The following is a 13,464-nucleotide window of genomic DNA, read 5'->3' on the forward strand; positions in this document are numbered from 1 at the left end:
GTCAGGTTGCAGTAGAGTTTGGGGACCCCTTTTGTACTGACTCCAACAACTTCAGCCCCTGTCACTCCTCTGACCCAATGTTCTGCCCCCTGGCACAAGGCTTGTATCCCTTCTGGGGTCAGCTGAGTCCAGTCTCTTTCCGAAGCTCCAGTGTTATGAGGCCTTCTGGACAGGGCATCAGCATCTCTGTTCCCCACTCCTGGTCGATACTTCAAGCTGAAGCGGAACTCAGCCAGTGCAGCTAGCCATCTGTGTCCTGTAGCATCTAACTTAGCAGTAGTGAGGATGTAGGTGAGTGGGTTGTTGTCTGTCATGACTACAAATTCAGCCCCATACAGGTAGTCCCTAAGCTTGTCTACTACTGCCCATTTAAGAGCCAAGAACTCCAGCTTGTGGGTAGGATAGTTCTTCTCAGATGGGGAGAGACTTCGACTCACATAAGCAACAGGTCTTAGATGCCGTTCATGCTCTTGGTACAGCACTCCACCGAGCCCTTCTCTACTAGCATCCACATGCAGTTCATAAGGAAGAGTAGGATCAGCATAGGCTAGGACTGGGGCATGGGTTAGACTCCACTTCAGCTGCTGAAATGCTTCCTCACAACGATCGGACCACTCTTCCTGTATTGACTCTCGAGGTCTTCTGGGCCCTTTGGCTGATTGAGCCTCGTCTGAAAGTTTCGAGTCACTTTCCTCACCTTCATTCTTTAAGAGCTCAGTAAGGGGTTGGGCCATCTTGTCAAAACCCTCCACAAATCTTCGGTAATAGGAGCAAAACCCCAGGAATGATCTCAATCCCGCTACATCTTGCGGTCTAGGCCAATTGACCACAGCTTCCATCTTCTTGGGGTCTGTGGCCACGCCTTCAGCTGAGACTACATGCCCCAGATAGGTGACAGACGGTTGGCAAAACTGGCACTTCTCAAGGGACAGTTTCAGTCCTTCTTCCTGAAGTCGACTCAGTACTTTCTCCAGCCTTTGCTCATGCTCCTCCAGTGTTCTTCCAAAGACAATCACGTCATCCAGATACACCAAGACTTCTAGCAGATGCATGTCTCCCACTGTGCGCTCCATCAGCCTCTGGAAGGTTGCAGGCGCTCCTGAAAGACCTTGAGGCATTCTTTCAAATTCGTAGAACCCCAAAGGGCAGATAAAAGTGGTCTTCTCTTTGTCATCGGGGTGCATGGGAATTTGGTAATACCCACTGCGCAAATCCAGTACACTGAACCACTTAGCTCCTGTTAGGCAATGTAGGACATCTTCTATTCGTGGGGTTGTGTACTGATCTGGGGTGGTACGACGGTTAAGAGTGCGATAGTCTATGCACATTCGGATGGAACCATCCTTCTTCCGAACCACCACTATGGGAGAGGCATAGGGACTTCGGGATTCACGGATCACTCCAGCTCTCTTCAACTCTGCAATCTGTTCCCTCAAATCTTCCAAATCCCCAAATGGAATCCGACGAGATCTCTCTCTGAAAGGCTTGTCTTCCTGTAGGCGTATGCGATGTTGAGTACTTTTCGCACACCCAACATCAAATTCACTCTTGGAGAATAACTCTTGCCGTTTCAGAAGCAGGGCTTGAATCCTGCTCTTCCATTCTGGAGAGATCGGGGAGTCTGCTCGGTAGAAGCAGTCTACAGGGATTCCATCTTCAGTTCCCCCCACTGAAAGGGATGGCAAAATTGGGGTGACTGAGCCTACCTGTCCAAGAAGCATCCGGGCTTTGATCCTCACTGGGGAGTCAGTGGTGTTACAAACACTGACAGAGATCTTTCCTTGAGCCTTCTGTAGTGCCTTTGTTGGGATCACTTCAGGGATCAACTCTATCCCAGGGGCTGTCTTCTCTCCAGGGATGGTTTCTAGCAGGACATGCGGTCCCGGCAGATCCCAGCTCAGTCTTACTGAAGCCTGAAGGCATGCCACTTCCCCTGGTTGCAACAGTTTCTCCTTCTTCCCCAATCGCCACAATCTTCCTACTCCCTCGGCTGGAGCCCTCTGTTCTTGGACTAAACGTTGGTAGACTGGATGAAGCATGGGGTGCACACCTTCTGGTGGTAGATCATAGCAGGAGGCTATGGGGGAAAAAATTCGTCTTATCAGGTCTGTATTAGTCCCCACAATTGAAGAACTTCTCACTGAACCTGGGGGTCGAGAACATACAATGGCCAAGGTGTCAAAGGTTCCCGGTTGCCCAACAACCAGTGGGTCAAAGGTCAACTTGATCTGCAGATACCCATCATAGGGGAGCTGCTCGGTTCCAATTCCCCAGATCTCTAGGTCTTTTAATTCTCGCAGGGGCAGGTGCTGCAGATACTTATCATAGAAGTCCCGATATAATAAAGTCACTTGTGCACCCGAGTCAAGTAACGCTCTTGTGAAGATGCCCTCTATTTGAACAGGCACCACTGGAGAGGGGCCCACTAAGTTAGCAGGGATTTGCCCAGAAGGAGGTGTACTTGTAGGCCTGGCTGGCTGAGCTTGTACTCCTTTTGGCCTCCTGTTACGCTCTAAGCGATGCTCCTGGTGGCCTTTCTCACATTGATGTGTATTTCTTCCCTGTATACTGGGGCCCATTGCTGAGGGAGGCGTATTTGATTGTCTCTTAGGAATCCTACTCAAGGGTTCCTGTACGATTGCCCAGTCAGCCTTTTGATGCGGGCTGGAGCTGTCTGAAGCAAGTGGGCTCCCGGCTTGCTCCTTCACCGGGGCCCTCTGAAGTTTCCCGCCGGCTTGGCAGGTAAAAGATCCTATAGGGCCTGGCGCACTTCCTCTGTTAAGGTCCGAGAGTGTCGGGGTTTAGGGCATTGGGCTCGGTAATGTCCAGTTTGCCCACAATTAAAGCACTCTACTCCGGCTGAATATCTTCTACTCTTCATTCCTCTGGATAGCTGTGAGCCCTCTGGGGTAGGGTGTGCAATAGCTCTCTGCAGATCAGCCATGGACTGTTGCATCCCTGCCTGAGTCTCTATCACTTGCATCATCGACCTCTGAATCTCAGTAAAAGCTTGTTGTAAAGTGGAATTTGACTGCACCATCTGGGTTATCGCCTGAGTGAAGGCCTCAGCAGTAGAAGGGGTCTTACTGTCCATCTCTCCCGGAGCTTCCAAGGGGGTTCGTGCTAAGTACACAGATGCACTACCACCACTTCGCCCAGAACCAGCAGAGGTGGTCATCTTCTGGGACTTAGCGGACAACAGTGTCTCTTCCTCTCGAATGGCCTTAATCAGTTTTGAGTAGGTGAAAAGGTCACTTCGGTCTCTCATTTGAATTTTCAGCATGATAGGGTCTAAAGGTTGTGCACCTTTTAGGATCTGAGTCAATAAAGCCTCACTTGCATTGTCTTGTGCCATTCCCTTTTTTAGGATTGCTTGGTGTAGGATCTTGTCCAGGCGAGTGACAAAGGTGGATAGGCGTTCCCCTTCCTCTTGGTAGGTATGTCCAAACCGATGTATCAAGTCAGCACAACTTTCTATTTGCCCAAAAACTTCACGAAGGGCATCCAGACACTCTGTGGCAGTGCAACCTGGCTGGTCTCTTTTAAGATTCCGGACAACATCTGAAGCAGGGGCACGTAGACTCTCTACAATCCTCTGTCGCTTGGCTGTATCTGAGACCTCCCACTCATCTAAGGCCTGTGCAGCCTGGTCTATCCAGGTCTCAAAGTCATCTTCCCCGGATGGGACAGGTATCTGCCCAGAACAAACCCTCAGTTTTCTGTACCCATAACTGATAGGTTGGAATGAATTTGTCACTAAATTTTCCATCAGTTTTCCCATATCAGTGTAGAAGGAAGCGGGTGGATATCCTGGGGTGGTGGGCATGGAGTCAACAGAGGCTGAGCAGACCTCTCTTTTACTTATTGGCCTTTCACTGGAACTGTCTGAGTGGTTGGTTGAGGGACTTGGTCGGATCAACTGAACTTTGATGTCATCCGTTAGCTGTAAGATTGTGTTCTGGAAGCAAGCGGGAAGGCATTTTTTCACTTCTAGCAGGGCATATGTGTGAGAGATCTCCGGATCAGTCCGTGTGTCTAAGACGAACACCCGACGATCAAGTGCTAGGGCTGTGATAGCTTTATCTATTTGATTCTCTGTCCATCCATCAGCAGGTATATCCATCACCACACTGAACTGTAGTCTACCATTTTCTTCTTCACACCAGCGGCCAGCAGTGACTGGGTCCATTTTGCTGGCCTGGCTCGTTGTTCCTAGGGCAGTCATCACTCTAGGGGCTACGTTAGAATCCCAGAAGACGAGCCCCCACGTGTAGCACTGACTCCCACAGGAGCTGCTGTAAGAGTTGGGTTCTCCTACTGTCCCCAGTGATGACCCGTCCTGTGAAAGGACCCTCTAATACTCCGACACACCAATAACTATAAGGGGTTTTATTAGGGGCAGACAAGATGCCCTGAGAGAAGGGTGTGGGCAAACAGGGTTCACAATGGTATAGGGGTACAATGGCATCAGATAAAAGCAACAGCTTAGTGACAATGGGTTAGTGAAGCAGAAATAGCAGTTCCATGGTGCAACAGTCATAAATAGAGTTTGTTCCCCTGTCCACCCGTGAAGAGACTCTGCCCCTTAATGCACTGGGTGAGAGAGAGACAAAACTTCTGTACAATTCTTAACAATCAAACAGGCAAACAGTTATATGCAATTCACACAAATAGCAGAGGAGGTGCAACTAGCTACTGCACTTAGCTAAAACATTTCAAAACCCTGACTAACCACTGGCCAGTGGTGAAACTGCTATAAAGTCTGCTAGCGATGGGGCCCATTCAAGTTACAGTTGGAGCGCTCAGACCTTCAAGAGAAGGTATTTGTAATCCACATGGCACGACCAGCTCTCCAAAGGACTCTGAGCTGAGAGGGGCAGTGGCCCCTTCTCGCTCGCCAGGCGAAGGCACAATTAAAAGCAAAGTACTGTGGCCACAGGCCCCTCACCCATCTAGTCGCTGCAGCAAGAAACCCTCAGGAAGGGCTTGTCCTCTGGGCTGGGTGAGATGATTCCTCCTGTCTGGTCGCTGGTGGCTTGTTTCGCGTCCAACTCCTTGCTATCCTGGCTTCAAAGCATCAATTGGAGCCTGATTGTACTCCTCTTTCTGCCCTGGTCCGTTCCTCTGAACCACACGAAGATCGCTTACGCAGAGGCTGGGACAGAGAGATCCTCATGTCTCTCCAGCCTCTCTCCTTTGTTCTCCTCCTCCTCCTTTTGTCCTCTCCCTTCCTCCTGTCCTCCCCCCATCACCCCCCTCTGTCCACTTCCTTTAACTCTGCAAGAGGGGTGAGGTTGCCATCATGTGGTGGGTATAGATATTGCAGTCTCAATCCACTGATGTTACAAGTATTTAGTCACCCACTGTGGTGGTGTTGGAAGGGCACTTTGTAGATTTCCTTGCAATCTACAAAGGGAGGGTGACAACTTACTGACCTGCATGTGCTTGTTTTTAACATCGGCCTTGCATTTGGTTGTCTCTCAGACACCCCAACTTTGTGAGAAGTAGTGTTTACTTCACTGTTGCCACATTGACTAAAAATACTACACTATAAGAAGCTGTCAGTTTGTCACTCTTCCAGTTGATAAAGGAAGCCATCGTATGTTTTCCAACAGACATGCGATTACTCTTTGAATTAAATTTTGTTTCCACTTTTTATTTTACAAAACAAACAAACTTAAAATGTTTTTGTATTTACCGTATAACAGGTATTTTTTGGAAATATTGACTCATCTACCATTCAAGAGAACCACTTTAACCCTCCAATTTTTGCACGTTTTATACGGATTCACCCAATTCACACCGGAGCAAGAGCTGGTCTCAGAATGGAACTTTTTGGGTGTGACATTACTAGTAAGAACTCTTATGCAAATTATTTTCTATTAATAATCTAACATATGTTTATAGATCGCTTTTCTTATGTCATAAGTTCAAGAAAATATAGCTTAATATATGTGGAATTTGCTCTATTTTAATTAAAAGGAAACCATAAAGTTAAAACTCAATTTCTGCACTAGCCACATGCTAGTATGTGCATATCTGGATTCCATAAAGAATAACTGTTTATGACTAACCATACCAAAGAAATTTACTTTAGATGATTTTAGAGCGCTGCATAATATGTTGGCACTTTATAAATACAATAAATAAATAAGTTCTAAGAAACCCACATTTAAACTTGCAAGACCAGCATGCCAATTCAAACTAGTTAATAATGCATTAGTTTGCAATTCATAGCTTTGCATTTAGATGAAATATGAATATAATGTGTGGTATAAACAGTATGTTGACAACAAAGGGCAATAAATCAGGTTAATGCACTGCTCTCTGTGACTGGTTTGGGAGGACTGGAAACATCACTGTTTTCTGGGATTCAAAAGAGGCCATGAGAGAATTGACCAGCTGCCCTCCACTGTTCATCTTGTTGCTATGAATTCTGGACAGAGTATTCCTGAGCTACTCTTGATACCACTGCGCTGATATATACAAATAGAGAGCGTAAGTGACAGTGGTGCACTTCTTAAAATTAATAAAACATATATGATAAAGTACAAGATAGCGAAACAACCCTAAACAGTCCACACTCGCAGTTGGATAGAACAATGAAAACCTTTCATTAATGATATAGTCCTTAATACAACTGCAAGCTTTCAGCAGTTCCCTGGTGAAGATTCCCTGGTACAGATGAGAACCTCCATCACATTCTTCAAGGTGGGGCACTCACTCTTTTGCAATGACCCTGGGCAGCACAGGTCAAAAGAATGCCTGTGGGATATTTATCAGACAACCCTAGCCAATCAGGATTACCCTGTGTGCCTGTATTATGGGATTTTCATAGAGTATGCACCTCAAAATATAAGAACATACAAGCCTCCATAGCATAAATCCATTTGAGTGTTTACAATTTGGTTAAAAGTTTGCAATTAAATGCTCACAATCATTTTCATAGCTCAGAGTTTTAATGGGCCCTACCCCTTGCGGTGGCAGTCTGGCCAGCTTGGAACTGCGCTGCTGACTCGTGTTCCCTCCAGACTCCCAACCGCCGCACTGCTTGTACTGATAGCCATGAGGCTACACCTTGTTACTATTGACATTATGAATGTTTAATCTATTTTTTAGGCACTAATAGCACTACTGTACTTTTTATGTTCCCCTGATGAAGCCCACTAAATAAGGGGATGAAACATGTTGGGTTAGGAGGTGGGTGGTGATGTATTTTGTAGATAAGCATCAGGGGTGCTCATCAGGACTCTCCAATGCGATTCTACCCGAAAATTCGGGTAGATTTTTCGCGTTGCCGAAGTCGAAGCCGAACCCGAAGTTACCAGACCCGAATGCGAAGGTTCCTGCACTCGAATTCGGCCAGATGACACGTGAGTTCGGCTTGTTTGGCTTCGGTATTCGGGACTGACGTCATTGGGCCAATCAGAAGTCCTCCAGCCAAGGCCCTGGCAACGCTAGCAACCAATCAGAGGAGGGGAGCCTGGCCCTCCCCTCCTCTATATAAGACGGCAGCCATGTTGCGGAAGCACGTACTTGCGTGTAACTTGTGTGGTACTGAGAGATTCTCCAGTGCTGCTGCGTCTGAGGAAGTGCATTTTTCTTGTTGTAAACCCAGCTATTTGCTTCCTAAACACCTCCTAAACACATCTATTGTACTCTGTAATAGATAGCTAGTAATTTGATTGTTTGTAGTCAGCTAGTGTATAGTGTAGTGTGCTAGGCTAGTGTTAGTCTGTGTGCAGGCTAGGCCTGCTAGCCTAGGTAGCCTTAGCCTACTACTAGCTTAGGTAGGTTAGGGATTATAGTTAGTTTTTTACTAGTACTAGTTTAGTTAATTTGTACTGTAGTCTGTTAGTTTATAGCTTCAATACTGTGTTAGTTAATAGTTACTGACTGTGTAGAGGCCAGCATCTGTTGTGATCTGTGACAGACAGTCATTTGCCCGACCCTATTGATTGATTGCCTCCGACCGTGTGTGTCCGACTGTAATTGTCACCCACTGTCTGGCACACGACTTAGTTATTGTGTAGTACACTAGCGATTTATAGTTAGTTGCGTACTACTACTACTGCTACTACCCGTTCAGTTAATTTCTACTGTTAGTCTGTGAGTTTAGTAGCTTCTGTACTGTGTAATAAATAATTAGTTACATCACAGGCCAGCATCCATTGTGACCTGTGACTGTCATCTGCCCGACCCTATTGATTGATTGCCTCCGACCATGTGTGACCAACTGTAATTGTCACCCACTGTCTGGCACACGACTTCGTTATTGTGTAGTACACCAGCAATTTATAGTTAGTTGCGTACTACTACTACTACTACTACTACTACCCGTTCAGTTAATTTCTACTCTTAGTCTGTGAGTTTAGTAGCTCCTCTACTGTGTTATAAATAATAGTTACATCACAGGCCAGCGTCCGTTGTGACCTGTGACTGTCATCTGCCCGACCCTATTGATTGCCTCCGACCGTGTGTGACTGACTGTAATTGTCACCCACTGTCTAGCACACGACTTAGTTATTGTGTAGTACACTAGAGATTTATAGTTAGTTGCGTACTACTACTACTACTACCCGTTCAGTTAATTTCTGCTCTTAGTCTGTGAGTTTATTAGCTTCTGTACTGTGTAATAAATAATAGTTACATCACATGCCAGCATCCGTTGTGACCTGTGACTATCATCTGCCCGACCCTATTAATTGATTGCCTCCGACCGTGTGTGACCGACTTTAATTGTCACCCACTGTCTGGCACACAACTTAGTTAGTACTGTAGACTACACTACTGCTGTTAGTAGTACTAGTACTACTACTATTTACATTAAAAAAAAAACAAAAAAAACCTTTCATTTTTTGTTGTCACTCAACACCAGTCACCACCAACCCAGACTTTATTAAAGTTTACACCCTTTCCCGCCCTTTTCTACGCATATTTTTTTTTAAATTGTATTTCTATATTATTGAACAATGACTGGTAGAGGTACAGGGCGAGGCACCATCAGGAGAGGCAGCGCCATTGCAGCAGCCACTGCCAGCAGCAGCAGGTCTGTGACTGGTCCGCCGCCAGCCACTGACCGCGGGTGAGTTGAGGAGGGAGCAGAGGAGCAACACCAGCATGATGGGCCCATCTTTGTGACGGGTCGTCTCCCCCGGCCCATTGCGGAGAGCCAAGCACAGGCTGTGGTGGAAATGATGGCGGAGCAGCAAGCCACCGTTTCCAGCCAGACCTCCAGCGACAGCGAGACCAGTGCCACCACCACCAGCACTCCAGACCGCAGCAGGCCTCCACCACCGCTTGAGGTCATGGTCACGGTGACCCCATCGACCAGCCTGCCCTCAATGAGCTCGCTCTTCACCCCAAGGACTGCAAGCGTTTACAGGGATGTTTTTGAGCAGATTGAGCAGGAGATGAAGGGGACATGCAAGGAGGAGGAGGAGTTAGAGGTGGAGGAGTTTGTTGTTGGCGCTGATGAGGAGGGGCGTGATGCAGGGGATGTTGGGGTAGAGGAGTTGGTTGAGGCGGCCTCAGAGAAGATGTTTGGGGATGATGATGATGTGCTGGATCCTTCCTATGTGCCAGCAGTACCACCAGCAAAGTTGGTTGAAGGCAGCTCGTCATCGGAGGAGCGGGGCGTCTCTGGCGCAGAGGCGCGGCAGCAGCAAGGTGGCCAGCACAGGGCGAGGAAGGCAGGAGCCGCAGCAAACCTCCAACCAAACCCAAAAAAACACAACCCTCCAAGGGCCCAAAAAATCCCCAGCCCTCAAGCTCAAAGGGAAAGTTGAAGTCCCCAGTCTGGCGGTTCTTCACTAGGTGCAGAGTGGACAAGACCCGTGCAATTTGCAACAGTTGCGGTGTCAGTCTCAGCAGAGGTCGCAATCTGAACAAGTTGGGTACCTCGTGCCTGCAGACCCACTTAGAGACCAGACATTTTGAGGAGTTTATTGAGTTTAAGAAGCTAAAGGACAGTGGTGCAGGCAGTGGTCGGAGCCAGACAGCCACTGCACAGACTTCAGCAGCAGCATCCCACCCTCCTGCCCATCCAGCAGGAGCAGCAGGAGCACAGCAGCAGCAACTCACTGCCCCCCCCCCCAGGCAGCCAGTCCTCAGTGGCCTCATCAGCTCCCTCCACAGTGGCCTCATCAGCTCCCTCCACAGTGGCCTCCTCATCCTCCCATGCAGGCAAACACCGCCAGACCCTGCTCAGCGAGTCATTCCCCAGTGTGACCAAGGTGCTGCGTCCCACCAACAGGCGCATCCGGGTGCTGAACGGGTTGCTTGCCCAGGCCATGTGCTCCCAGCTTCTGCCATATTCCTTTGTGCAGGAGGGGAATGACATGAGAGTGCTGCTGCAGTTTGGGATCCCGGAGTGGCAAGTCCCCAGCCGCCACTATTTCTCCCGCAAGGTGATCCTAGCACTGCACCGCTTTGCCATGGCGAGTGTGGGCCGCGCGCTCGATCACGCCGTTGAGTGTGCGGATCCACGTCACCATGGATTTGTGGATCAGCCATTTTGGGACAGACCGCTATTTGTCCTTTATGGCCCATTGGGTCAGCCTGGTGGAATGCCCGAGCGAGGAAGCAGCAGGTCTATCCTTGGGTGCATCAGCGGCAGCAGAGGCACCAGTCGCCCACTATGTGGTGCCACCGCGTGGGGTCAGAGGAGAAGCAGCAGCTCCCGCTGGCAAGCGAACCCGTCTAAACAGCAGCGCGAAGGCCCACCACTGCCAAGCGCTGCTGTAGATGGTCAGCCTTGGGAAGACCCAACTGACGGCAGCCAACGTCGTTCTCAAACTGAGGGAGCAGGAGAAGACGTGGCTGACCCCCAGAGACCTCCAAGTCGGATTAGGGGTGTCCGACAATGCCGCCAACCTGCTGGCTGCCATCAGCAGGGGAGACTTGGCCCACATCCCCTGCTTGGCCCACGTCCTGAACCTGGTGGTGCAAAAGTTCATGCGCACCTACCAGGTGATGATGAAGGAGCTGTTAGAAGCAGCGCGAAAAATTGTGCGTACTTTCCGCCGCTCATCTGCTGCCGCAGCAAAACTAGTAGACATCCAGCAGCACGAGGGCCTGCCACGACACCGCCTCATCATCGATGTGCCAACTCGCTGGATCTCCACCCTGGCGATGTTGGAGCGGCTGGTTGAGCAGAGGAGGGCTGTCTAATGATACATCTATGATGCCACTGTCGCCGGCAACACCAAACTCCAGCTCATCTCCAACGTGCAGTGGGGGCAGATGCAGCAGGTCTGCTTGGTGTTGGCTCCCTTCCTGCAGGGAACCAACCTGGTGAGCAAACAACGGGCATCCCTCTGCCAGTGGGTACCCTTTGTTTGTCTGCTGGCGATTTGGTGAATTTGGAAGAGGAGGCCCAGAACCAGCTGGAACAGCAGCCGCCTGCGCAGTCCACTGCTGCGCAAGTATTTGAGTCCCTGGAGGAGGATGAGAAGGAGGAGTTGGAGGTGCTGGACATTGCTGCTGAGGGGGAACAGAGGAGCGCAGCAGCAGTGGTGTGAGGGTGGAGAGAGGAGGAAGAGGCTCAGGGGACGGAGGAGGAGGACGCTGACCCTGATGTTTCTGCTGGATGGACCACCCTGTTCTCCATGGCAGCGCACATGCTGCGTTGCCTGCACACAGACCCCAGGGTCAAGCAGATGCAAGCGAGGGAGGACACCTGCATCAGCATGATCCTGGACCCACGGCTGAGGGGAAGGTGGGCTCAGTTTCCGCCTGCTAGAGGCTGTGAGCAGCGAACAAGGGAGTCGCAGGAGATTCTTGTTTGGCGATTGGAGGAAGCCTTCCCCTAGCCTTCCACCCCCTCTGTCCCTGTCCAGCCAGCACAGCAGCCGGTGCCTGCGGACAGCAGCAGCGTCAGGCGCCCAGGAGACCTGCTGTCATTGACTAATGCGCTCTACATGACGGTAGAGCAGCCGAGAGAGGAGGTGCATGCAGCAGCATCCTCCTCTCAAAGTCACAGCCAGCGCATCACCTGGATGGTGGCCAACTACATGGGGTCCTTCAGTGGGCTTGACACCGGCAGCGTGAAGCCCATGGAGTACTGGGTGGAGTGAGCTGACGCAGTACGCCCTAGAAGTTCTGTCTTTCCCCCCTTCCAGCGTGCTGTCCAATGGGTGCTTCAGTGCGGCCGGTGGCGTGGTCACCGAGAAGTGCTCTCGTCTGTCCCCAGCGGGCGTGGACAGACTCACATTTTTGAAGATAAACCAGGCCGGGATTGAAGGCACATTCCTGGCACCTATTGTTGGCGAGAGGAGGACATGAGATGCCTGGGATTTATTCTTTGACATCAACCTTCAGTCCCTTGGTCCTGATAATTTGGGCCTGGTTTTTCTTTAGTTGCTGTGGTACTAACGTTATGTACCATGGCCCTTGACATGCCTGCTGCTGCCACACGTCACTCCTCCTCCTGCTGCTGCTGTATTTATTTATTTATGAATTTATTTATTTATTTATGTATTTATTGTATTTATAAAGCGCCAACATATTATGCAGCGCTGATTTTCATCCTCCTGCTGTCTGTGTTCCCACCGTTAGGGTCCACAGAATACATTGCCTGTTACCATATGTCACTTCTCCTCCTCCTGCTGTTGCTGATGTATTTATTTATTTATTTATGAATTTATTTATTTATGAATTTATTTATTTACTTATGAATTTATTTATGTATTTATTGTATTTATAAAGTGCTAACATATTATGCAGCGCTGATTTTCATCCTCTGGCTGTCTGTGTTCCCACTTCCCACCGGTCCACAGAATACATTGCCTGCTGCCATACGTCACTCCTCCTGCTGCTGCTGCTGTATTTATCCTCCTGCTGTCTGTGTTCCCACCGCTAGGGTCCACAGAATACATTGCCTGCTGCCATACATCACTCCTCCTCTTTCTGCTGTTGCTGATGTATTTATTTATTTATTTATGAATTTATATATTTATTTATGAATTTATTTATTTATGTATTTATTGTATTTATAAAGTGCCATCGTATTACGCGGCGCTCATTTTCATTCTCCCGCTGTCTGTGTTTCCACCGCTAGGGTTCACAGAATTATGCGCTGCTGCCATGCGCCACTAGCTATTACGCCACTACAATAGCTATATACTGTTGTAATAAAAAAAAATTCTGAGGTGTCTGGGTTGAAAACTGTGCTGTCCCAGTTGTACATTGGACACAAAGTGGTCTTCACGACTGCTGTCCGGAACCACCTGATCTTGGTGTCTTTATTTACAGCCATGGTACCAACGCTTAGTACCATGTCCCCGTTACATTGCCTGCTGCCACACGTCACTGCTTCTCCTGCTGTATTTATCCTCGTGCTGTCTGTGTTCCCACCGCTAGGGTCCACAGAATACATTGCCTGCTGCCATACGTCACTCCTCCTGCTGATGTATTTATCCTCCTGCTGTCTGTGTTCCCACCGCTAGGGTCCACAGAATTATG

General features: G+C 49.0%; 1 protein-coding gene across 2 annotated transcripts in view; it reads left to right on the top strand.

Moving 5' to 3' along the window:
* The window catches only part of LOC137527537 (coagulation factor VIII-like), a 506,000-nt gene that overhangs the window by 424,696 nt on the left and 67,840 nt on the right, over positions 1 to 13,464 (top strand). For both annotated transcript variants that reach the window (XM_068248081.1, XM_068248082.1), the window contains one exon: positions 5,709 to 5,853. In XM_068248081.1, the coding sequence (XP_068104182.1) occupies positions 5,709 to 5,853 (145 nt within the window). The remainder of the gene's footprint in view (positions 1 to 5,708; positions 5,854 to 13,464) is intronic.

This window comes from Hyperolius riggenbachi, chromosome 8 (genome assembly GCF_040937935.1).
Source record: "Hyperolius riggenbachi isolate aHypRig1 chromosome 8, aHypRig1.pri, whole genome shotgun sequence".
Classification (NCBI taxonomy): Eukaryota; Metazoa; Chordata; class Amphibia; order Anura; family Hyperoliidae; genus Hyperolius; species Hyperolius riggenbachi.